Raw genomic sequence first — 26069 nt, forward strand, 5'->3', positions numbered from 1 at the left:
TAATAAAAAGTTGAGAAAATAAGGAACTGATATACTTTGTAAGCTTCAAATGTTTTCAAGCATAAAATACAATAAGAACTAAAGCCAAGAAATGGCAGAGGAAATAGAGATAAGAGGATGAAATTGCAAAACCGAATCTATACTAATATCTCAATGGCTAGCGTTGTGGTGCCAAGAAGGTGGTGAAGTCAAAGAATTCGTAAAGATGATAATAAATAGACTGCAAAGAAAAAAGACTGAAATTTTTATAGAGAGAATTTTTACAGCGATATTACAGATCGAGAAGAGGGAAGAGAAGTTGGAGTGAGAGACTATCTGCTTGTTAAATTACTCCCACTGTAGAGAACAAAAATCCAATTTGCTGAAATATTTGTTTCCCTCTATGACCCTATCTTTATCTGCAAAATGTCAGCTCTGAATCAATGTCACAATCCAGCTTTTCCATCCCTGGGGAACAGAGCTCATCTGAAACCTCATCTGCCCAGCCTGTGAAATAAGGCCGGCCATCCATTCTCACAGAGGAGCCAACTGGATGTAGGATTTTTGGTTCTGAATTCAGCTAAACATCTTCAAAGAATTGTATCTGGCCTTCCTCATCCAAAGCTATCAGTGAAGGGCTGGCTGGCTTTCAGAGAAGACCAATTCACAGTCAGCTGTGACATTTTCTGTTGAGCTTTCTAGAGAAGGCTGTGGGGCTTGTCAGTAAGAGTTGATTTCTGTACGGGTTATATTTTTTTATTTTATTCAGAGATTTATAAAGAAATTTATATGGTAAGTATTACTTATTATCAAGAAAAAATGTTGTCTATTCTTTGGTCATTTAAGCAAAATCCTCCTCTCAGGGCCCACCCATGGACAAAGACCAGATTTAATCTCCAAGCGTCTGCCAGGCACACTGTGGTCAGTGGGAAGGACTCAAGTTGGGAGCCTGTTCTCTTGTGTCCTGTGCTGGTACTTAATCTTGCATCTCTTCAGTGTACAACTAGACAGAGGCTCAAAGGACTTGACATTGGAGAAATGTACTTTTCATTGTCTTTAGACTTTTACACTTTTCAAAAAGACTCTCAGCATTTCCAGTAATTGTGCAGCAGTTTACCCAACACTAAGCTTCTCACTATTAAAAATTAAAATAAATAAACTTTGAAAAAGAAAAAAGTGATCTTTGCAATTTTGCACAGAATCTATATAATGGGTGCATCCTTATAAATGGAGGAAAGGTAACAAATTTAACTCTTTTGGTTAGTTAACACAGTATTATATTTTGTATATTACCAATTTTGAGATTATTTGTATTTAAAAATACTGCTTCAAACCCCTAAATCATTGTAAGTGGTAGAGTCTGCCATCTGCCTTGGCTGAACAATTATATACAGTGTCAGCCAAAATTCTTCCATTCCTGTATAATCTTATATATGGGTGGTAATGGTGGGTTATTATAGATTGTTTAAACACGTGCGTATCACAAAATACAAGTGGCCATTAAAAATTAAAATATTCACCAAATACAAGGTTATCTGATTCCTAGAAAAAGAAAACAATACTGTAACATTAAGGCTAAAACTGTCAAAAAGGAAGCCAAGATAGACTCAAGTCAAGCTTTTGCTGAAAAGTTATTTGGCTCATCTTTGAAACTTTATCTTGTTTATTATGTAAGCAAGATACTTTCAGAGACTGGAATATGGAAAGTGCTTATTGGTAAGTTAACATTGTGATCATTTATTTTGTAAATGTTAATACGAGAGAAGTAATTCACTTTTGGGCCGGCCCCGTGGCTTAGCAGTTAAGTGCACGCGCTCTGCTGCTGGTGGCCAGGGTTCGGATCCCGGGAGCGCACTGACGCACCGCTTCTCTGGCCATGCTGAGGCTGTGTCCCACATACAGCAACCAGAAGGATGTGCAGCTATGACATACAAATATCTACTGGGGCTTTGAGGGGAAAAAATAAATAAATAAAATCTTAAAAAAAAAAAAGAAGTAATTCACTTCCTACTATATTAGGATTTTCAAGTTCTGCTAAATCTAAGGCCACATTACTGGCAAGTTGGGATACCTCTAGACATCTGAAAAATATGAGTCCTACAGAGAAACATATAAATTCTCTCTTCATCTTGTTCTAAATTCTAAAACATTCTAAGGTTTTGGAACAAACCAATGACATTCCAAATTTACAGTAAGGCTGCATGTGCCGTACATGATCCTATAAGAAGAGAAATCCGAATTTTAAATAGAGGAGATTGTGTACAAAAATAAAGTACATTTTCACGTCTGAAAGGGTATTTCAAGAAAGAAGGGATTCTCAGAACATGTGGTAAATGGTAAATAACTTACCAGGGGCTCTCTAAAGGAAAACATATTGTGGAAAAAAGATCTTAAATGCAGAGAGCTAAAAGATCTTAAATGCTGGAATCCTTATGATGAAACAGACGTTGAACTACTTTTTCTTAAAGTTTAAAATGCATCTTATCTTCCAAACAAATACCACCTCTCTGCCTTGTCGCTTACCTGGGCATGGTGACGTGTTTGAATCATTTTTCTAATTCATTGGCTCTTAAACTTGATGGGCAGCAGAAGCACCTGGAGGCCTTGTTGAAACCCAGATTGCCAGGCCCCACCCCAGAGTTTCCAGTTCAGCAGGTGTGCAGCAGCACCTGAGAATTTGCATTTCTACCCGGTTCCCAGGTTATGCTGATGCTGCTGGTCCAGGGACCCCACTTTGAGAACCACAGCCTAACTTACACCCTATATATGGTTACCAAATCCATTATTTCATCATTTGTCTGCTACTTTTCTTTTATCACATCAGCACCTTAGCTCCAAATCTCCTCATCTAGCATTGGCAATACTTGGAGAGTTTAACAACTGGTCCTCCTTTCTGGCTCAATTCTCCCTCTTCCTCTTGATACTACATTCTCTTGCTAGGTAATTCTTCCTTAAACATCAGTTCATCATAGATCTTCCTTGCTCAAAATCTCATGGCTCTTATGCTGAGCACAAGACATTTTAAATTCTCTACTTGGCTCATAAGGTCTGGAATAGCCTGTAGAATGTGGACAACCTATTCCCTACCCTGCCTACTATAAAGGAGTATGTGAGGATTACATAAGATATGCACAATGATGCTTGTTATGCACAGTGTGACATTCTATAAAGTCACTGTGAACACTGAGTCAGTGAATATGACCCACTGCTCCTACGAGAAATGCAGGGTTAGGTTGCTGCAAGCCTTAGTCACATTTTCTTCAACTGATCAATACGTAGCCTTATTCTCTGTGTGTTTCTCTTTAAAGTCACCTTATTTAAAATATATTGTTGATATATTAACATTGAACTCACACCAACAGCACTGTACCTCATGTCTGAAAGAAGCTTGTCGAACACACATACTTTCTCTGTAAAGGCATGTCACAATCTCTTGCCCTGAGGAACACCAGGCAGCATTGCAGCGCTACACATGGGGGACATATTGAACAGCAAAGTCACCAACACAAGGCACAAAAAGATGAGAAATGAGGCACTAAATAGACTGCAAGAAGGACACTTGTTTACAGCATGGGCTGAAACAAGAGGGCAGAGCGTCACCTTGTTCCCCTCAGCTGGGAACGTGCATGTCGAGTGACTCAAGTTTTTCACCACTTTGTGCATATCTGCAAATGGACATGAAAGCCCTGTGAGTGTTTATTTGGAGGCTGTCAGTACATTTTAGCTAGTGTGCAAGTGTGCAAACACGGAATCCACAAATAATGAGGATCAACTATACTATGAAAGCATCTTTTCAAAACCAGAGTATTGCTTATATATAAGAGCAATAATGATAACATAACAGCTAACATTTTAGTGCCTACTATGCGCCAGGAGCTCTTCTAAGCACTTTACATAAGTTAATGCATTTCAGTCTCACTGAAACCCTATGAGACAGGAGTTCTCAGTAGCCTCATTTTATAGATGAGAAAACTAAATCTCAGAGAGTAAATACTTTGCACAGGTTCCCCAGTTAAAAGTGGAATAACTGGGATTGGTGCCCAGACAAACTGGTCCAAAGCACACAGCCTCAACCACTGTGGTAGGAATGTGAGCGAATTTTCTAGCACGCCCCGAAAAGCCTCTTCTTCTCCAGTCAGTGTGGTCTCTCACATACATATTCAATCATCAAACATTTTCTGAGTGCCCCAAAGGTGTCAGGTACTGTGTTTAGATACTGGAGGGACAAATAGAATGTTGACACAAATAATCCATGACCAATCTATAAATCAAAATTGGGTTGAGTTTATGATGAGCCAACATTTGAGGGCCATATAGCCGGGGAGAGTCCTTTCACTAAGAAATGGAGCACTCCAAAGAAGTGGGGTGTACAGAGTGGTTATATACCATCAAAGAGCATGTTTCACATGTGATTGTAATGTTCCTTTCATAATAGCCGTGACATTGACCTTTCAGCACGTTGATTGATGGACACAGTAGGTATCAGGTCTGCTGTCTCCATGGATGTGGCTGTTGTCTCGAGTTGGGTGGTCACAGGATGAGCACAGCAATCAAATCCTAGCCTAGGGAGAAATGCTTATCCTTAAGGAAATGCCAATGTGGGAGAAGTTGCATTTATCACATCAGCACCTTAGGTCATTGTTTTTGTCTTTGGGACATGTTAATTGCTTAAAGCTGATATACAATGGATGAACAGAGGCTACAGGCCCCTTTTGGGGGGGAAAAAAAAACAAGGTCAAGCCTAATTAGTTTTACACCAAATGGCTTCCTCATATGCTCCAATATATCCTATTGCTTGCCATTTATTTATGAAGAAGAAGGATAGTCTCAGCTTTAAGGAGCTCACTGTCAATGAGACATGAAAAAAACAACAGTTAAGAAAAAGTAGATAAGTACAAGGTCCCCGAGTGGCGACATCAAAAGGGGTCTCTAAATGGAGACCTCCCAGGAAAAGTGTCCAAGAGGAAGGAACATTTGACATGAGTTTAGATTGAGAAATAGGAATTAAGTTGATCAAAAAAGAGGGTAGGAAGACAGAAGAAACACATATAAAAAGACAGATATAAAGGATGCTAAGGATTTCAGAGTATGGGGGTATTTTTAAGGCTGGAAAAAAGCCAACATGTAGGAAACAGTGGGTGATGAGGCTAAAGATGAGGACAGCAAGAGAAAGCCTGCGTGTCCAGCTCAGGAGTCTGAATGTTCTCTCGGATGCTCTGAGCAGTCATTGTAGCAGTCTAAGCAGATATCAGATTTAAGCAAATTTAGATTCTAGAAGGTAACTCTGGAGGTATTGTGGAGGAAAGATTAGAAGAAATTAAGACTGGAAGTAGAGGGACCTGTTGGGAGACTGGGCAGCGATCCAGATAAATAGGCCTTGGTTCAGGCCAGGGGTCTGCAGGTGGAGGAGGCCAGGAGGTGGGAAGCAGTGCTGGGCTCCTGGAGGAGGAAACTGAGCTGCCTCTCAGTCACAGGAAGACTGTGCCTGTCATGGCCTCCCCACCCCCATGCCCAAACGCCATGTTCCTTTCTACGTCTGTACCTTTCCCCTCTTCTTCCATTTGAAATCCTCATTCTTTCTTCCCTCCACCTGCCCAAAAGTGATCCATTTGAGGACTTGATCTAGTCTACCTCTCCTAAGGAGCTGTCCTTAATTACATTTTCTGAATAACATTCCCAATTTTTTTAGGTTCTGTAATACAACATACACTAAATACCTTGGCAGAACCTAATTACATCTTGCAAACAGTTTCATGTATGTGGAGGAGCTTGGAACCTTATAATTCTTTGTATTTTCTTCAATACCTACCACAAATATCTTGCACATATAGGTCAATGGATGTCCAGTAAAGTTCAATAAAGAAGAAGCACCTTTTATAAGCTAAGAACTTTTATGAGCTCAGTTATTCCTTTAGATCAGCTGCTGGAACCATTTGTCTTTCTCCACAGGTCAACAGTGTTGCCCAGCACAAATGAATTTTACACCTTCTCAAACTCAATAGAGCAAAGATGGAACTTCATTCCCCCTGCAAGCCCTACTGCCCCAGAGAAAAGCAAAAACAACGTGTGACATCTAATTCTTTCTTCACATTCTCATGTCAAATTGCAACTGTTTTCCAGATGCTAACTGGTTTTCATTCTTAAAACTGACAGAAAAGATTCTCATTATTTCTTTCTTTCCTTTTTTTTTGGGGGAGGAAGGTCAGCCTTGAGCTAACTTCTGATGTCAATCCTCCTCTTTTTGCTGAGCAATATTGGCCCTGGGCTAACATTTGTGCCCATCTTCTTCTACTGTATATGGGATTCCGCCACACCATGGCTTGACAAGAGGTGCATTGGTGCGCGCCTGGGATCTGAACCTGTGAACCCGGGGCTACCACAGCAGAGTGTGCGCAATTAACTGCTGTGCCACCGAGCCGACCCCTCTGTTTATTTCTAAAGCTGAAATGTCTAAATCGTTCTCCAGGCTAGTTGGAGTTTCCATAAAATGAAAATGTACATTCCAGAAAAATCCTTAACTTTCCAGAATAATCCTTAATATATTATGGTAAACACCTTGGCAAAATGTCACTGATTTTCAATGTCAGTGCCTCCACAAGGGTATCCTTGCATTGTGGTCCCTCCCAACCACCTCTCACTTTGCCCCTCCCCAGGCTCATGGGCTCAAAGTGTTTACTGAGCACTAAGAATGATCAGAGTCTGAGGGAGACTTCAAGGATTGTCTGTTTTCTGACCCCAACCATCTCTCTCCATCTCTCCTTTAACCTCTATTTTTCTTACTCTGGTTTCTACTTTAGTTCTTTACTTGTCTTGTGAATTTTTGTTTTGTGGCTTATAATTACCATGTAAATTCATATTACTTTTTGCCTTAGAGTTTAGAAAGAACTTACATTAAACAAGGTTTTTTTCCCAGCTCTTTGATGTGTCTAATACCTTCCAACGCAATTCAAGTGGCTTCTTGTTCTTATATCTCCATCATTATTCCTTCAGAATTATGTTCACCCCACACTTTTGATCTGACCAATGATGCTTTACTCTTTAAACTTTTCTATGCCAAGAATCCCATGAGGAATCCCTCAAGCACCATCAGCTAGGCAACCCCACATTCCTCACATCTGTTTCTGATACCAGCTCTGATATCTGTTCCCCAGCATTGAACCCACCATATATGGGGTTAAATCAAAAAGCACTCATTCCCCCTTCTCTGCTTCTCTAAGTTATATTCACATGTAGATATGGGTTGTTTTACCCTTTGTGTTCCTGAATTCCACAAGACAAATGGAGGTAATAAATTGTTGAAAGCCCAGGTGTCTACAAACTGAAACTCTGACTAATTACCAGTTCTTGTGGTTTGTTACAGGGAGACTGAGATCTCAAAATTATCAAGAAGCTGAAGCTCCCCAACTCCCGCTTCCTGGCGCCGAATCCACCATTCATCACAGGGACAGACAAACAGAGGACACCTGCAGCTCCCCTAACTCAGCTAAACGCAGGCTGATGGGAGGACGCCGAACTGCAAAGCCGCAGCTCCCCTCCCCCACCTAAAACCTTGTAAACTGTAATCGTTAATTGGCAGCAGTTGCCGTCCACACCCCAAGGCCAAATTTCTGGTGATGAGAGAAGATTGGTTGATGGAGCCCTAGATCTCCCGTTGTAGATAGAGATGACAGCCGGCTTGGCGCCAGAAGACTGGGATCACTCCTCCAACAAATAATCAGTCACCAAGGATATATTATTTCCCACAGACTTTCCTTTAAAAGCCTCAACTCCTAATGCCTCAGGAGGACTGTGGATTTTGGGGCATGTGCCCACTACAGCCTCATTTTGCTGGCAAAATTAAACCACTTTTCTTTTCCTCGGTCCCTGGTCATTGCGTTCATTGATTCGGCTACGGTGACAGGGTCCTGGGTTTTTCTGGCTACATTTCCTTGATTTGTTCCTAAATAAAGATGTTTCTGAAACTAATAATAAATTGTACCAACTGGTCATTGTATAAAAATCACTATCACAGATATTTTAAAGAGAACAAATGGAAAAGAATATTAAATTCTTCAGATAACTTTGCAATCAAATGAGGCATTGAGGGGAGCAGGGGGCACTGATTAGACCAGGATCCTAAGAGAAGAATTTTAAGTCAATTTCAAATGAGGTTAAAACTGGAATGAGCAAGTATATTACCAGTTATCTGAAATCATAAGCATTTCTCTGACCTTTGAGAATTTATTTGCATATAAACTGTACCACATGTGGGGTAAGAGTGCTGATATTGTTTAATTTCTTTTTATTATTCAGCACTTGGTAACAGATGTGGCTATTCACAATTAATAAATATAATGTGGAGAGACTCAACTTTCAACTGCCTGATATTATCAATTCTTACATAAAGCTAGAGTTTTAAAGATCAAATTTCATTCTAGTTACCTCTCAACTAGTCCACTTATGTCAGAAAGATGTTGAGTTTTAGGAAAATACTTCAAAACACAAATTTTATATGTAATTTCAAAAGCAAAAAATTAGTTAAAAACTGGGTGGTAACCAGTTTTGCTACCATATATTAATATTTAGCATGGGAGCAAACATTTTTAGAGAATATAATTGATATTTGCCTGTTTGTATATTGTAGAACGTTAAAGGAGTTACAGTTTTAATAGTATTTCAAATACCAGAGAATAAAAAACAGAATTGTGTCAGTTTTATGAAATAGTTTTTTAGACATAGCAGATTTTCAGAGCACATTATTTGAAAATAAAACAATCAGTTAGTGAGGTTTAAGCAATGTGGTTTTATTTTAAACTTGCTCATTCTATAGGAGCATCAATAAAAGCCCTCCAGGAGTAGGTGACCCTCTTTCTTCCTCATGAGCACCAGCTGTATTTTCTTTAAGCATCAAACTCTCTGGCAACACCACAACCCTCAACTCCGTTTAGTTGAGAAAATTCTTTATGAGTCATGTGTTTTTTCTAGGGGTATGGAGCTCCCAGACTTATTAACTACAGAGAGAGTAAGAGTCAGAACACATTCAACAAACTCCATTGTACTCAGGTGAGAGGGCAGGTGACTGAACGCACATCTGAAGAAGAACTTAGAGGATGCTTTCTGACTCTGCTTCGTGCCTCTGACTAAGCTGTCCTAGACATCCCCGTTACGGCCACGGAAAAACACAGGCAGCCTTGATGGACCAGAAATCCTCCTATGGCCATCATTTGTACAGAGTAAACTGGCTTAAGACCTCTCGTTTCCTGCTGCAGTGGTAATTTACAGACATACAGAACTGCCATCTAGTGACTAAGAAGAAAACAGCAAGGTGCTTTACAAGAAAAATGAAATTGTGAGTTTTTTAAAGAAGAACAGTGAAGCACTAAAGTTGGTAAAGTTGACACAAGGTGGCACACGAAAGTTATAATGAACCTGAAAAATGTGTAGGTGAACTAATCAGTTGCTCTCTCTGCCTCTAAAACATGTCTTGACATCTGACTCATAAATAATATAGTTTAAATATAGTAGAATAACTTTGGAAATAAACTTCTCATCTCATCTCATCCAATGCTGTTGGCAGGACCTGGTATTAAATAGCCAGACGGTGAGTACCCATGTTGAAGTACCATTTTTATCACGGTGGAGAGAATATGAGGCATAAAACCCAACAGACTGATGTTCAGATCTTCCCTCTTATCCTTGATCAATTTTGTAAACATGGTTTTCTTTATCAGTTAAATATGAATTATAATAGTTACTTTAAAAGATTACTGTAAGAATTGCATGAGATAATACAATAAAGGAACCGGTGCACAGTAGATTGACAGTTAATTCTCCTTCTTTGTCTCTCTTCTATGACACATACACAAATCATCTAAGAAGAGAACCCGCCTATACAATAAACTCATAACAAAGAGTCAATAGCTCCAGAAGTAAGGAACATCATTGTCGAGTGCTTAACCTCAACTGCTTCCAAATACTGTTAACTCTCAATTAGTTTTATGTGTTTTCTGTCTTCCAGACACTTCACTGTCTACAAAGAAAGGAGAAGGTGTGAAATTTAAATTCATCCATTTCACCCTCGAATGGCCAAGCTGTAATATCAGGTGTTTTAAATCACCTAGTTCATCAGGTTTTCTGCTTATTACTGTATATTTTACCACGGTTCATAGCCCGAGAAAAATAGAAAATCATCACAATTTTACACACGTGAATATATATCTTGACTATTACAGCTGGAATCTTAATATATAATAATAAATATAAAATTATATAATTATATATATAAATTATATAAAATATAATAAATAATATAATAATAATAAATTAACATGTTGTACATGTTTTGTCCTTGTTGATAATATAGAATACTTTTGTCCAGATTTTCTTTGGCATTTTCATATATAATGAAGAACTCAGTAATATATGCCCTGGAGATAAGGATTCAGAAAAATCTAACATACTATCCTAGTCATGCCTCAAAAAAAAAAAAAAAGCTATAAAAATAATGAGAGGATATTTTGAAGGCACTATTATTCTTATTTCCAGCTTTGTTTCCCTTTACCTCTTTTTAATCTTTCTCCATCTTATTCGCTATTTGCTAATCATCTCACAGTAATTAAGTAACCCTCAGCTGAGTCCACCATGCCTCTTCAAGTGCCCCAGCCTGATGTAGGTCTCAGCTTTGACAAAAAGAAGCTGGGAAAACCTGTTTTGTGGCACTATTCTTAAGAGTATCTTTACTCTTACAATAATAGCTATAGTTTTGAGAGGCACCAATGGATTACAAAATGAAGTACTCGACCAATGTTGTATCCTCATTTTCCCTCCAGGGGAGCACAACTTTCATGTGAAATGCAGGGCTGCTGGTTTATTGTTTTTTCCTTTCAAGATATTTTATTACTTGTAAAACATAATAGGGTTAATAGTGATATGTGAGTAACAATATAAACTTACAAACTGGAAAAACCTGCTATTTTAGTGTCATAATTTTATATACTGTAATAAGCAGTAATACTTTCATAATGTAGTATCTTGATAGATCATAAATTTTTTCCTGGATCATTTTTATGCTAATTCATTTATTAGATTCCTAAATTTATACTTTTATGATCTTTATTTTCAATAAATATAATTAAAGGGACATCAGTTGTTCTTGACAAGTGAAAGGTCACAAAACATTTTTGATAATTTTTAAGTTTAAGGAGGATATGTCTGCTTCTTTTTAAAAGAGAAGTCATTTAATATTTGGAAAAGTTTTCAAAAATCATCAAATTCTTTAATTTTACAGAAAGGAATACTACATTCCAGAGAGCCTAAGTACATTTTCACACACTACCCAGAAACAGACCTGGGCCTAGAACTCATGTCTCAGTCGCCTGACTTCTACTGGACCACACTCAAGAGAGCACACCCTCTTCTTACTGGTAATTTCTAATACTAAGTTATTTTCAAAAGCCGAGTTGGGAGAAAGTATAAATAAATTAAACAGATAGTTTTATATAAAAAGTAGCAAATGCTATCCACAATTTCTATCCCATATGAGTGTTTCCTTTCTTGCAGGTTTCCTTTTTTTAATAGTGAGTCCATTTTGGTACAAGAAAAAAAGACATAAAATGTGGCTTCTTTAGTAACAGAAAAAAAAGCTGTGAAAATTAAAAAGACACTAACTAATGTTTCATCTACTAAAGCAACTTAAGAATATTATTTGATTTTAGAAAAGCTCTGAGAGATTTTGTTAAAAATCATATCCTTGTCATTATTAGTCCAACCAAGCACATTTCCACATGACATCTCCTAGAGTGGCCAGTTTTCTGCTGGATCCAGTTGTTGTCAGGTCCAATGTTCTGGCTGGGTAGAGAATGATGCAGCTTCTGAAAAGCATGTGCTCAGTTCCACTTCAAGGTTGATTTCCTCTGCAAAGTCTAAGTGGAAGAAAACATCCCCTTCCACCTGATTGGATTCCCCTGCAGGCTTAGAGAAACAAGGTGGCCTAGCCAGCTGGGCAGACAGGAAGATAAATCAGAGTTTGTCACAATTTTATGACAAATAAGAGAGAAAAGGATTCCACATCCTAACAAGATCTTCTTACTTGTTGAACAACATCTGAACATTTTTTTCGGAGTTTCCAAAATAGCAGATTGAGATTCTATGTTGGAAAGGAAGAAGATAGTCAGTATACTAAAAAATAAATTTTCTCATTTTCTCAATCAGAAAATAGAACTAAATAAAATATATCTTTAGCTATAAGTACCAAAAACATCCAGTTTATCTTCCAGTTATACTTCTGTGTTATGAGAACATGACTGCTTTTCAATATATTTAATATGTACAGTGACTAACACTCATGCCGTTAATTACTTTTGGAATTAGAATAGCCCTATGCCCTTATTGACAGACATCAATCATAATTACTTTTCTCAATTCCTAGTTTCTATTTTGTGCCAGAAAGTACCTGCTGAGACATTCACTTTTTATATTATTCACTTATCGTAAGTCTGTACAATGATAGATGACAACTCAGCCATCTTGAAGGATGGGGTCTCAAATGCCACATCTCACTATTGACAAATCACCTTCTGGTTTGAATGAGAGATGATGAGCACTGTCACCAGAGACATTCGGGAGAAAGGGATTGTGCTCCTTTAGTCTGTCCTTTAGGAGTCTGTGAGACTGCAAATTCTTCATACTAGAAAACCTGAGGGATAACCAAGTCTAGGAATCTTTTTAAAGCTAGGGGACACTTTCTTCTACGTGAAGCTTGCAGCGATGTTTACAAACATAAGAAGAAAAACAAAAAGCCTTCAGGAATCCCCAGTGCTCCATGGATCGGAGTCTGAAAACCACTCGTCTTTTCCATCCTCCACGTTTTACAGATGAGACATAACACAAGCAGTTGGTGGCAACCTGAAGACTAGACTTCATCTCCTGACTGTCACGTCACTCCCACCTCCGACTGCTGTGCAGACCAGACACCTGACAAGATACAGCAGTCACTCCTGGGGATAATTTAGACATTCCCAATTTAGCAACATTTTAGTTGATGTACGTGACAAGGCTATAGAAAAACAAAAGGTATTTACTACCTAAATTGTATAACGTATAGTTAAATGACATTGAAAGTTTTCATTTCACTTACAGCACAATTTTGATGGGCCCAGGGGCCTTCTTTCATCTGCTCACCCTCCCTGACATCTCAAACCTTCTCTGCATTTCTGCTCTTGCTCACTGTGCTCCAGCCACACTGGCTTCTTGCTGCCCACTGACATCCGAGTCACAGTCCCTCCACAGCATCTCTGCAGCCCTGGGACATCTGCATGTCCTCCTGCCCTGTCTCTTCCCTCTGGGCCTTGCTCCAGCCTCCCTGGGCTCTCTAAAGTAGCAACCCACTCATTCCCTAGCTCTCCCCATTGCCTGTCACTTACCTTCTTCATGAAACAGATCATCACATGATAGACTATGTAATTCACTTGTCTGCCTACTTAGCCATTATCTCTCTTACCCAACAAAAACAAACTCTGTGAAGACAGAGATTTTGTAGAAAATTTTTTCCTTAGTGTATCCCAAGCCTGGCATAGAGTAGGTGTTTAAATATTTGTTGAGTAATTGTAGGAGGGAATGAAAGGAGTAATCAGAAGAATGAGCACAGCATGGAAGTAGGTGAAACCATGAAGAGTGGGCATCCTGGGAAGGGAAAGAGGGAGGAAAGATTTTATATCTGGCAACACAGATACCACTGTGCCTTTACTACTTCCTGCATGTCAGCTTGTCGATGTAAATAATCCATAATCAAACTATAAATCAAAATTGGGGTGAGTTTATTATGAGCCAACTTTTGAGGACCGTGGCCCGGGGCCTTCCTTCCCTAAGGAAGGAAGGGCAACAAAGAAGTGGGGTGTACAGAGCAGTTACATACTGTCAAAGAGAAAGTATCACATATGATTGCAATGTCTCTTTTACTATAAGAAGATCCGCCCTGCCAGGTTGCCCTGCCAGAATAGATATAGATGGACACAGCGGGGAGCAGGTCTGCTGTCTCGATGGGCTTGGCTGGTGTCAGGTCTGTTGTCTGGAGCTGGGTGGTCACAGGATGACTGCAGCAATCAAATCCTAGATTAGGGAGAAATGCTTATCCTTAAGACAATGCCAGTGGCGGGGAAGTTGCATCCTTATCTTAAAGGCATTTACTCTTCTCTTTGGGACATGGCAAAGCAGTTACACAATGCAGGCCACAGGCCTTTTTGGAAAAACAAATTCAGGCCGAATTAGCTTTACCCCAAATGGCTTCCTCATATACTCCAATATATCCTATTGCTTGCCATTTATTTATCAAGCTCAAGGTGTGTCTTTCAAACAGAAATGATTAAGAATAACATGAAGTAGTCACTTACCAACAGATGTCACTGTGGCAACAGAATATTAACAAGTGGCCTTCAAATATAACCATTTTCCCAAATACTATATTTCACTGAGTTAATCAAAAAGGGATTCTTCTCTCTTATACTGACAAATCTCCACTCTGAACTTAGCACTAGAGGTAGTCAATTTTGAATAAAGACCTTTAACATCAAAGCCAGCCAATAGATCCTATTAAAGCAAATCCAAACTCTGGAACACTTGTGTTTTCAGTCACATGCAAATCCTCTCAAACTCAAGATAGGGTCCCGGCTTTGTGCAGATTGAGAAAAGCTTCTCTTCCTCTGTTTCTATTCAGATAGTTCAGGGAAGAGCCCAAAGGGTCTCCTGGTGGAACACGAACAGCTCTTTACATTAGAAATGCAGGCAGTGTTTCCTAGAGTCTTTTCTATAGGCCAAGACATGCTGACTTGCCCAGAGGAGCAAACTTCTGGGCTCCAACAGTAAATAAGACTGTGTGCAGTTTACCACACCAATGAACTACAAAGATGTATCAGGAAATATTTTGAACACCCACACCTAAGCTCTCAGTTTCCCTCTGTCTTATTTCATGACTACCTGAACTGAATTCATTCTCCATCCCCATCCCTTTCGTGATAGTTTTTATTTCCCTGAATCAGCATGTTATAACATCTAAGAGAAATTTATCAAAATACTCTCTTCAAAATAGCTAGCTGAAGTATAGGAGTTGTAGAGGGTCAAGATTTTAAGATGAAAGTGATGTACAGAGTAACTGTACTACAAAATAAAAAGAAAATGAATGAGAACAATGAGAGAAGAAGAAAAAAATGATAAGGAGAAGGAATATAATATAGAGTAAAAGTAAGAAAGAGAGAAAAAAGAAGAAAGAAGGTGTAGGAAAGAGAAAGAGTTAGGGGAAGCATGAGAAATGGCAAAAAGGGGCACGAGCAGAGAGAACACACTGTGGGAAATCAAAATTGACCACCCTGAAATATATCACGTTACTTTGATTATTTTCTCTGGCGGACATTTGACCTTCCCCACTAACTGCCTAAGGGAATTTAACTCTGGGTATGGACAGCCTGGCAGGGTCCTCAATAAGGCCATTCTTTTCAATGTTCTGTTTACCAAATATTTACATTTGTAAAGGTATCTCCCTCCATGTACTGGGAAGGGGGGGTATGGCCTTGTCTCTGGAAGCTCTTATCAGTACAGAAGGAGAGGTCTTAAATGTACATACTTTTTTTGTGTGTGTGAGGAAGATCAGCCCTGAGCTAACATCCATGTTAATCCTCCTCTTTTTGCTGAGGAAGACCGGCTCTGAGCTAACATCTATTGTCAATCCTCCTCCTTTTTTTCCCCAAAGCCTCAGTAGATAGTTATATGTCATAGTTGCACATCCTTCTAGTTGCTGTATGTGGGACGCGGCCACAGCATGGCTGGACAAGCGGTGCATCGGTGCGCACCTGGGTTCTGAACCTGGGCCGCCAGTAGCGAAGTGCATGCACTTAACCGCTAAGCCACGGGGCCGGCCTTATATACTCTTGATTACTGTGATTTCTGTCTCTCTAACCACATTCTCTATAGGCAGCCCTGTAAAGAATTTTCTGACAAATATTTACATTGCCCTTTCCTTGTGAATTGCATTCTTCCCCTCTGAAATCCGAAAACACTACCTACACCAACATCCTCCTTTGTCTTTAGCTGAAGATGGTATTTAAGATGAGAATCGCTGCCATTGTGTTGAGAAACTCAGTTTCCCTGGTTTCTCCCATGTATACATGTTATTATACTTGGTATTATTTTCTCCTGCTAACCTGTCTTTTAATTATTTGGCCAGCCAGAAGAACCTTAAGGAAAAGGGAAGAGGGGGCTCCTCCCTCTTCCCCGACAACACCATGCTCAGAGAAAATGACAACTCAACTGGCTTCTGAACAGGGCTCAGGTCTAGAGTCCCTGGGCTGCATTTGAGAACTCCACTCAGTTCTAACATCTTGAGAATGACCACGCTTCATCCAAGCTCTGATGGCACTGCTTATCAGTGCTCTCCTCTCCCAGTACCTGCTGGAGCTTTAGGAACTGCCTCTCTCATCTCTGGGACTGACAGAGTCCCCATTAAATATTCATCAACTGGGATGGTTGCTTTGAAAGAGTAACTCAGAGAGAGCTCTCTCAAGGGTACATTTAAACCTGCCAAATCCTTCACTCACCCTTCTGAAGAATTAAGAAACTAAACAGTTTTTTTTTTTTTAATTACTGTGAAGCAAAGTAGGAGAAAACTTTCCTGGCAAAACTTTAAATGTTCCATTTTTTTTGAAGTTACATCACAAAATTCTGAGCATAATCTAAAATTCTGGGCTCCCCACAGTTCCAAATATGTTTCAGAAATGATCTCTGTATCATCACAAAGTAAGCCTATGCCTTAAAAAACAAAATAAACTTGGATGAGTTTTATCTTGTAGAGAGAGGGCAGCAAGAAAAAGACTAGGATGTGCCTCTCTGCTATGAAGGAAAATAAATAAAATCACACCAAAATATACAAAATACACCTCTAAAACTGAATGAAGCTGTCTCTAAAGAGTTTTACATTTTAAGTAAAAATGCACCTATATGAAATTATACATCAGGTTGACTAAAGTCTAGTCAACTTAATAGAAGAAGAATTCATTAAATTTCATTTAAATAACATGATTTATGATTAACTACATAATAAATGGTAGATATTTTAATTCTGGTATACCATGTCCTCCACCAATGAAGGTGGGGTTGAACCTGTAATTTTCCTGAAAGGGCCCAACCGTATGTTCTGCCTATTTGATCATTTAATAGCATGGATCTGCTCCTCATTGCCAACAAAGGATGTCTACACTCAGGCTTTAGCTTGCATATGTAAGGGGAAATGTGGGCTGAGTTTACAAAAAGAAAAATTGAAGATGGAGCATTATCTTTAGGAGACATGGTCATTCTGTTCAAGAACATTTTCTCCCTTCAAGTGAGAAGCTGAGAGAGGGAATGCTGTCAGCCTCTTCCTTGGCCCCTTATAGAATTCTGCATTGCCTCAACCGAACGTGTCCTAAAGTGTTTGAACTAAACTTGAAAATGAGCTGATGACACTGTATTTGCATTACGTCACACAGAATCTCTTTCATTAGGCACCATTCAAAACACTTTTTTGGGACATTAGAGGCCAGAAAAGTTTTGCTTCTCTGAGAGACTGTTGCTTTTAATCTCATGGACATGAGATGATAGAGAATTGTTCCCATTTCCCTTTCTACTTTAAACCTGAGGGATACATTTCCAACTACTTTTAAAAACTGCAGGTCCTCGGGCCAGCCCCATGGCTTAGTGGTTAAGTGCCCAAGCTCTGCTACTGTCAGCCTGGGTTCGGATCCCAGGCACGCACCGACGAACTGCTTCTCTGGCCAAGCTGAGGCTGCATCCCACATAAAGCAACTAGAAAGATGTGCAACTATGACATACAACTATCTGCTGAGGCTTTGGCGGAAAAAAAGGAAGAGGATTGGTGACGGATGTTAGCTCAGGGCCAGTCTTCCTCAGCAAAAAAAGGAGGAGAGGTATGGATTTTAGCTCAGGGTTGATCTTCCTCACACACACACACACAAAAAAAAAATTAAAACATTAAAAAAAAAAACTGCAGGTCCTTCTGAAACACATTTCAGTGCACTGGCTTATTTCAGCTTCATTTCATTGTTCCATCCTAAATTCCTTTAGGTTTGATCTATTTTCCATTGTAATCCTTTTGTATACCTAGATATTTAAAAGCTGCTCAAATCTATATTGGAGAAAAGTTGGATTACAATTCTTTCAGCCAGCATGTAAACACAATTTTTAGGGTTTCTACACAAAAAGTTTCTGCCATGTTTCTACCAGCTCTCCTTCCATATATTTTCCTCCAGGATTTCCTGTGACAAAATAGCCTTTCTAAAAGCCAGTCCTCTGTTCACTCTCTTGGCCAGTCACATGTTCATAGAAAGATAAAGCACTGGATTTTTCAAAGATGCAACAAGAATGATCAAGTCCTGAGTCACACCTAGATATCCTGCTCCTGTTCTCCATGAATTTTAAAACTGAAGTTAATTATCTCTTTCATTTTATCTAAATCTATTGAGTAACCTTGGCACTGAGCCCCTAAACTTGTCCACAGCCTGCTTCAGCAGACACAAAACTCTCTCTCAAATGCTTGCATTCGTGTGCTGGGTAGGTATTTTATTTATTTAGATCTTATTCCACAAAAGATCTTCATTGATTCACTCAAATACTTAAGTATATACTATGTGCCCAAAGGTCTTGAAATGTTGGGGGTCTGCAAGGAAGACAGATATGTATAAACAGATAAATTACATTACAGAAATAATTTGAACTAAAGAGATATGTATAAAATGCAAGGGGACTCTAGGAAAAAGAACCACCAGGGGTTGAACCACAACCAAGATATACAGCTAAGTACTGGGGATTTGAGGGAAAAAAAAACCGCCATGGGGGGTGGACAGGGTTTGTACCATATAAGTAAAGGAAAACAAAGAGCGAGAAGATAAAGACAAAAGAAGATAAATGCAAAGGTTTTCTTCTTCTTAATGTTTCTGCCACCAACTTTAGGAACACACTGCTTGTTGGTGTCCTTTCTAGCCAGTCTCATCCTTCAGCCAGCTCCTATAGACTTCAAAAATTCCATTGTAACAAGCTGGGCTCCTCCATGGAGACAATGCCAACTATGTAGAGAGCCAGGAGGGGAGAAAAAGATTCACAGGAATCTGCAGCCCTTCTGCCGCTCACTGGTGGGGAGGGGCACTGAGGCTTCACTTTGGCCTCTGTCTCCAAGTTCACATAAAGGAGGGTCAGTTCCTTCCTTGATATATGAAGGTGGAGAGAAACCTCTCTCACAGACGGGATTATGAAAAAATTAAAGTGAGAGCCATGAAAAAGGCAGAGGAGGTAGCACCATGAATCTGAAGTAACTGGACATGTGAATTAATAAGCAATATAAAGAGCTGAAGAGAAAAACGAAGGCAAAAAACAAGTTCTCAATTTTCTAAGATGGAAATGCAATTCTTTCTTCTTCAAAAAGAGAAAGATTATTGAACCTTTTCCTTTAAAATAAAATTGAAATGGGCCACATGTTGCAAAGAATGGTTTTAACCATGATGTCACTACACAGTAATGTGTAGCAATCAGTTCTTAAGTGCACTGCAAATAGTTCCTTACTTAACAATTATGTTATCAAAGTTTGCAATTGATATATATATATTTTAGTAAATATTAGACTGTGTGCAAATTTGTCACTATATTATTGACAATGTCACTGTTACAACTGAAAGCCTGACTAAGAGGGAGAAGATAGTGTGATCCCAGATTGCTCGATTCACAGCAAGAAAATTTATGTGCCATCAGGTCATTTGGACAAAAGAATGCTATATGGCTGTTGGGTTTATAACAGATCCATTAGAGAAAAACAAGTCACTACAGTAAATTATTTTCTACTTACTTCCATCACCCTCTCCAGGAACACATATTTTAAAATGAGACTCTTTATTATATTAAAAATGACCAGCTCTGGCACTTTGAAAACTACATCAAATAATGAAGAAAAACTAGGTTACAAACATCCTGGTATTAATTCCAACTACCATCTTTTACCAAACTAAATCTCGAATTATCACTAATTAACTTGCAATCTAGTGCTATTCCAATATACAAAATCAACAACATTAATTTAATACAAATTAAAATGTTTCAGAACTTTTTAAAAATTTCTCTAAAATTTTAGAGGATAATATAAATATATCTCTTGGAAAAGTTGAGAAAGATAGAGACACCAGGAAAGGAAAAGGTGAAAATATTACCCTAATCAAAGATGTAAAACACAAGATATGAACAATTGTTAAATAATTCTCTATGAAATTCTTCAATTCTACTATCTCTACACCTGGCTATTTCCTATCAATAATTTGATACATAAACAAATAGAATAGTGTATTTAATGGGATCAATTCTTTTAGTTGTGTGCTTTTCCTTTTAAAACTACTTATGCTTTTATGTGCTTGTTTTATTTTCAGGTGGTGTCACATTAGAACACACTCATCTCTGAAGATTTTTGCATTAAGGAACACTACTTTGGTCCTTGATCAACTGTAATCTGTGTTATGATAAACTCAGAGTCCTACATGTAACGATTCCTACATCCTATCTTCTGTACGTTGTTCATGTGAGGGAGTATAATCCACCAGGTAAACAGTAATAAGTGTTTCAAAAGCATCGGATATTAAAAGAACATGCAGGGTTGGGTGTGGGCCCCCAATTCAGCACCTTAGTGCAAAGAAGAAAGGAATAAATGTATCCCTACAAGGACTGGGATAAAAACAGGAGATTAAGAGCACGAGGCACCAACTGCAGGCCTTTAAGCAGGGACCAGGAAGAAAACTGTTGACACTGTGGATAATGGTTGGTTTTACAGGCAACTCACGAGGATGATAAGGACGTGAAATAATGATAATTATGATAATAGCATCAAACAGTTCTTCTGAGCCAGGGACTACACTCTGAATGTTAATTCTGCGCTTGAACATACATTAACGCACATAACACTCAAAATATCCAGATGTAGTAGATGTTTTTCTTCTCACAATTTATAAATGAAGAGACTGGGTACACAGGCTAGGAAACTTACCCAGGTTACAAATGGCAGAGCCCAAGCCCAATGTTCTTATGTTAGGCTCTTTTACTACAAGTCCAAGTTAAGTCTCTAATGACTACCTACACTCGCAACTGCCAAGACCGTCGTGCTCCCTCGATGAAGGTAGGCATGGGTGGGGCAGGGACCCAGGTGTGGGAGACTGCCAGATCTCATGTCTGGCACACAGGTTGCCAGACTGCTTCCACCTGTGACGGGGCCCAGCACACGCCCCAGAAAACTTGGCGGCAGGCCCCAGGGCTCTTTGCTCCGGAACTTGTCCCCTTGAAAGGGGCCTGGCAAATGTGGCTGGTTCGGCTGGTCCGGCTGGTTGGCCAGCCTCCTTTGGACAAAGCAGGCGAGCCAAGCCAGCGTTGCAGTCTGCCCTGGGTGTGGCACCTGGGCCCTCAGACACAGGGTCTCACAGGTGCCCTCCATCGTGCATTTCTCCCTGGAGCTGTGGCCTGGGCACTAGGAAGGCCAGGCCTTGCCAACTCAAGAGAAGAGACTAGGACCTGTCGCTGGAAGGGATTCCCCAGCATGGACCTGGCTCCCTAGTCCTGTAGCCTGCTGGGGCCACACTCACTGCTTTGCTGTATGCCTGTCTCAGCCCTTCTGACTCCACAGAGCCTTTCCTCTATCTGGTTGGAGTCAAAAAGTGCGTGCGTGGGGTGAGGCCATGGTTCTGTCTTTCCAGGAAGAAATGAGGCCTGGGTCGAAGCAGCTGGCCAAGGCAGAACCTTGACCTCGCACCCCAGTCCACCTTTGGCCATCAGGGCCAGACCACCGCTTCCAAAGAAGGGAAGCAGCCTGCGAGCTGAGTGGAAGTGGGGGATGGGAGAGAGACAACACCTGAAGCCAAGTCAAGAATGGCTGTGCACCTTCTTCACCTGCACCTGGCAGGCATGAGGGAATGCCCAAGCTGGTCAGAGTCTCGCAGATGGGGGGAGCCTTCACTAAGGACCCCCAAGGCCCACCATAGGCCCCAGTGGCCACGCATGCACCCTTGGCCTGACAGGTTGAACCCAAGCACACAGGGCCCCAGGAGGGGCCAGAGAAAGAAAGGCCCATGGGAGAGGTAGGCAAGGTGCGCAGGGCATGCCCCCCTCCTCTTGTCAGGTCCCTGAGACAGACAGAGAGAGAGAGACACAGAGAGAGAGAAACACAGAGAGAGAGAGATAGAGAGAGAGAAATCCCAGACCATTAGTCTCTGCCGCCACCGCTGGTGACATCTCATATACCATACCACTTCCCCCACCACCCCCACGCCCTCACCCATTCCAACCCCACCACAGAGAGGCCGGTTCCTGATTCTCTCCATTCTGGCCCTTCTGGACCTGACCCCAGTGCTGGGCAAAGGGTTCAGAGAAACATTTACATGTCACTCTCCATGGGAATTGTCTTCTTCCCCTCTCAAATCCCAAAACCTAACCCCCAACATCCTCCTTTGTCTTTAGTGGAAAATAGGATTCAACAGGACAATCTCTGCTACTGTGCTGAGAGATTCAGTTTCCTGGGATTCTCCCATGTACACAAGTTCTTAAGCTTGGTACCATTTTCTCCAGCTAACCTGACTTGTTAATGATTTGGCCAGTCATAAGGACCTTAAGGGAAAGTGCGGAGGGGGATTCTCTCTCTGCTCCCGACAGCCCTGAGCTGGCTTGGTCCCTGAGACCTGGCCAGGGGTAGCCCATCCCCAGGCGCCCTCTCCTGGGGCATCCCAGGAAATGCTCAGCACCAGCCCCACCACATTCGCCACTGCCAAGTCCGTCTTCCTCCCTTGGGAGGCCTGGGCAGGAATGGAACTCGGGTGTGGTAGGGCGCCAGATCTCAGGTCTGGCACACCGGTTGCCAGGCTGCTTCTTCCTCTGACGGGGCCCAGAACAAGCCCCAGAAAACTTGGCGGCAGGCCCCAGGGCTCTTTGCTCCAGAACTTGTCCCCTTGAAAGGGGCCTGGCACACGTGGCTGGTTCAGCTTGTTGGCCAGACTCCTTTGGACAAAGCAGACGAGCGGAGACAGCCTTGCAGTCTGCCCTGGGTATGGCACCTGGGCCCTCAGGCACAGGGATTCATGTGTGCCCTCCATCATGGATTTCTCCCCAGAGCCGTGGCCTGGGCATTAAGAAGGCCAGGCCTTGCTGACTCCAGAGAAGAGGCTGGCACCTGTCATCAGAAGGGCTTGTCTAGTGTGGCCCCGGCTCCCTAGGCCTGTAGCCTGCTGGGGCCACACTCACTGCTTTGTCCTATGCCTGTCTCGGCCTTTCTGACTCCACAGAGCATTTCCTCCACCTGGTTGGAGTTGAAAAGTTCAGGCGTGGGGTGAGGCTGTGGTTCTGTCTTTCCAGGAAGAAATGAGGCCCGGGACGAAGCAGCTGGCTGAGGCAAAACCTTGGCCTGGCACCCCAGTCTGCCTTTGGCCACCAGAGCCAGACCACTGCTTCCAAAGAAGGGAAGCACCCTGCGAGCTGAGTGGAAGCGGAGGATGGGAAGGAGACAACACCTGAAGCCAAGTCAAGAACGTTGGTGCACCTTATTCACCTGTACCTGGTGGGCGCAAGAGAGCACCCCAGTCTGTCAGAGCCTGGAGGGCAGGCGGCGCCTTGACTGAGGACCCCCGATGCCTGCCCTAGGCCCCGGCAGCCATATTTGCGCCCTTGGCCTGACAGTTTGAACCCAAGCCTGCAGGGCTCCCGGAGCAGCCAGAGAAAGAAAGGCTCATGGGAGAGGTAGGCGAGGTGGGCAGGACATGCCAACCTCCTCTCCTTAGGTGCCCGAGAGAGAGACAGAGAGACAGACAGACAGAGAGACAGAGAGATCCCTCATCTCTGAGTCGCTGTCACCATGGCTGGTACCAACTCAGATGCCATCCCACTTCCACCCACCACCACTGCTGTCTTGGGCCAGCCCCACCACAGAGAGGCCAGTTCCTGGTCACCTCCATGCTGTCCCTTCTGGACCTGAACCCAGTGCAGGGGAAATGGTTCAGACAATTGTTTACATGTCCCACTCCATGATAATTATCTTCTGCCTCTCTCTAATCCCAAAACCCCATCCCCAAAATCCTCCTTTGTTTTTGGGTGAAGATAGGATATAAGAGGAGAATCTCTGCCATTGTGTTTAGAGACTCAGTTTCCCTGGTTTCCCCCATGTACACACGTGCTTAAGCTTGGTATTATTTTCTCCAGATAATCTGATTTGTTAAGCATTTGGCCTGCCATAAGAACCTAAAGGGAAGGGGCAGAGGGTGATTCTCTCTCTGCCCCTGACAGCCCTGAGCTGGGTCAGTCCCGCAGTCCTGGCCAGGGGCAGGCCATCCCCTGGCCCCCTCTCCTGGAGCATCCCAGGAAAGTCTTACTGCCAGTCCTACCTCACTCACCACTGCCAAGACCATCGTCCTCCCTCGAGAGGTCTGGGTTGGACAGGGATGCAGGTGTGGGAGACCAGATCTCAGGTCTGGCACACTGGTTGCCAGGCTGCTTCCTGCTCTGATGGGGCCCAGCACACATCCAAGGAATCTTGGTGCCAGGCCCCAGAGCATTTTCCTCCAGAACTTGTCCACTCAAAAGGGGCATGGACCAGGTGGCTGCTTTGGCTGGTTGGCCAGCCTCCTTTGGAGAAAGCAGGCAAGCCGAGCCAGCCTTGCTGTCGCCATGGGCACTGCACCTGCACCCTCAGGCAGAGGACCTTACGCATGCCCTCCATCATGGATTTCTCCTCAGAGCCATAACCTGGGCACTAGGAAGGCCAGGCCTTCCCAACTCCAGAGAAGAGGCTGGGACCTGATGCTGGAAGGGTGTGCCCAGTGTGGGCTCGGGTCCCTAGGCCTGAGGCCTGCTTGGGCCACACTCATTACATTGCCATATGCCTGTCTCAGCCCTTCGGACTCCACAGAGCCTTTCCTCCACCTGGTTGGAGTCAAAAAGTGCAGGCCTGGGGTGACGCTATGGTTCTGTCTTTCCAGGATGAAATGAGGCCTGGCACAAAACAGCTGGCTGAAACAGAGCCTTGACCTCCCACCCCAGTCTGCCTTTGGCCACCAGGGGCAGACCACCGCTTCCAAAGAAGGGAAGCAGCCAGCCAGTTGAGTGGAAGTGGGGGAATGGAGGAAGCCAAGTAAAGAAGGGCGGCATTCCTTCTTCACCTGAATCTGGCAGGCAAGAAAGAGAGCCCCACCCGGTCAGAGCCTGGCAGTCGGCGGGGCCTCAACTGAGGACTCTTGAGGCCCGCCACAGGTCCCGGTGGCTGCGCATGTACCCTTGGTCTGATGGGTGGAATCCAAGCCCGCAGGGCTCCTGGAGTGGCCTGAGAAAGAAGGGCCCAGGGGAGAGGTAAGTGAGGTGGGCAGGGCATGCCAACCTCCTCTCCTCAGGTCCCTGAGAGAGAAAAAGAGAGAGAGACAGAAAGACAGAGAGAGAGAGAGAGAGAGATCCCTGATCTCTGAGTCTCTGTCGCCACTGCTGGTGCCAACACACACGCCATCCCAATTCCACCCACCACCCTCACGACCGCCTCGGGGTGAGCCTCACCTGGGCACGGCACCTGCACAGCCACTTCTTCCTTCCAATTAGTAAGGATCAAGTAGTAACTGAACAACATTTGGAACGGGTTCCCAGTTAGGGACTTCAGAGGGAATCACACGTTCCTTTGAGAAGGCACATTCTCATTCCAAGTTCCAAGTCGCTGTCTAGCAACAAGTTTGTATAGGATGGGCAATCATACCAGTGGTGATCTAAACTTGGTATGACACCCATTCCTGGAAATAACTTTGTGCCTGATCTCTCCCCGTTACATCTCGTAAGGATCACACAGTGAAACCAGGTTTACAACATGATGCCATATATGGCACATGAGAAGGATTCTCACATGCCTTTCAGAAGGCAGTGTTCTGATCCTGGCTTGTCAGTGCTGATCAGGGAAGAGGTTTGTATAGGACTGGAAATCCAAAGTGGACCTGAGGCAAACCAGGTCTAGCACACAATCCTGGAAATAACTTCATTCCCCATCTACCTTCCTTCCAGCTAGTATCTCATAATACCTAAACAAATTTTGG

At 42.2% G+C, this 26069-nt stretch overlaps 2 protein-coding genes across 4 annotated transcripts in view; both read left to right on the forward strand.

Annotated features, from left to right (window-relative positions):
* Window positions 1-26069, forward strand: part of LOC131402329 (uncharacterized) — a 219544-nt gene that overhangs the window by 49625 nt on the left and 143850 nt on the right. For 2 of the 3 annotated variants that reach the window (XR_009218543.1, XM_058537152.1), the window contains one exon: window positions 7340-7839. The exons of the other annotated variant lie outside the window; for it this stretch is intronic. Coding sequence is in view for 1 of the 2 variants with exons in the window: in XM_058537152.1 (XP_058393135.1) it covers window positions 7340-7524 (185 nt within the window). In the remaining variant the exon portion in view is untranslated. Of the gene's footprint in view, window positions 1-7339; window positions 7840-26069 lie in introns of those variants that run through there. 3 annotated transcript variants of the gene reach the window in all.
* LOC131402327 (double homeobox protein 4-like protein 4) overlaps window positions 23861-26069 on the forward strand; it is a 59025-nt gene continuing 56816 nt past the window's right edge. The window contains exon 1 of the mRNA XM_058537147.1: window positions 23861-23867. Within this exon, the coding sequence (XP_058393130.1) occupies window positions 23861-23867 (7 nt within the window). The remainder of the gene's footprint in view (window positions 23868-26069) is intronic.

The sequence above is a fragment of the Diceros bicornis genome, assembly GCF_020826845.1.
Source record: "Diceros bicornis minor isolate mBicDic1 chromosome 7 unlocalized genomic scaffold, mDicBic1.mat.cur SUPER_7_unloc_3, whole genome shotgun sequence".
In the NCBI taxonomy this organism is placed as follows: domain Eukaryota; kingdom Metazoa; phylum Chordata; class Mammalia; order Perissodactyla; family Rhinocerotidae; genus Diceros; species Diceros bicornis.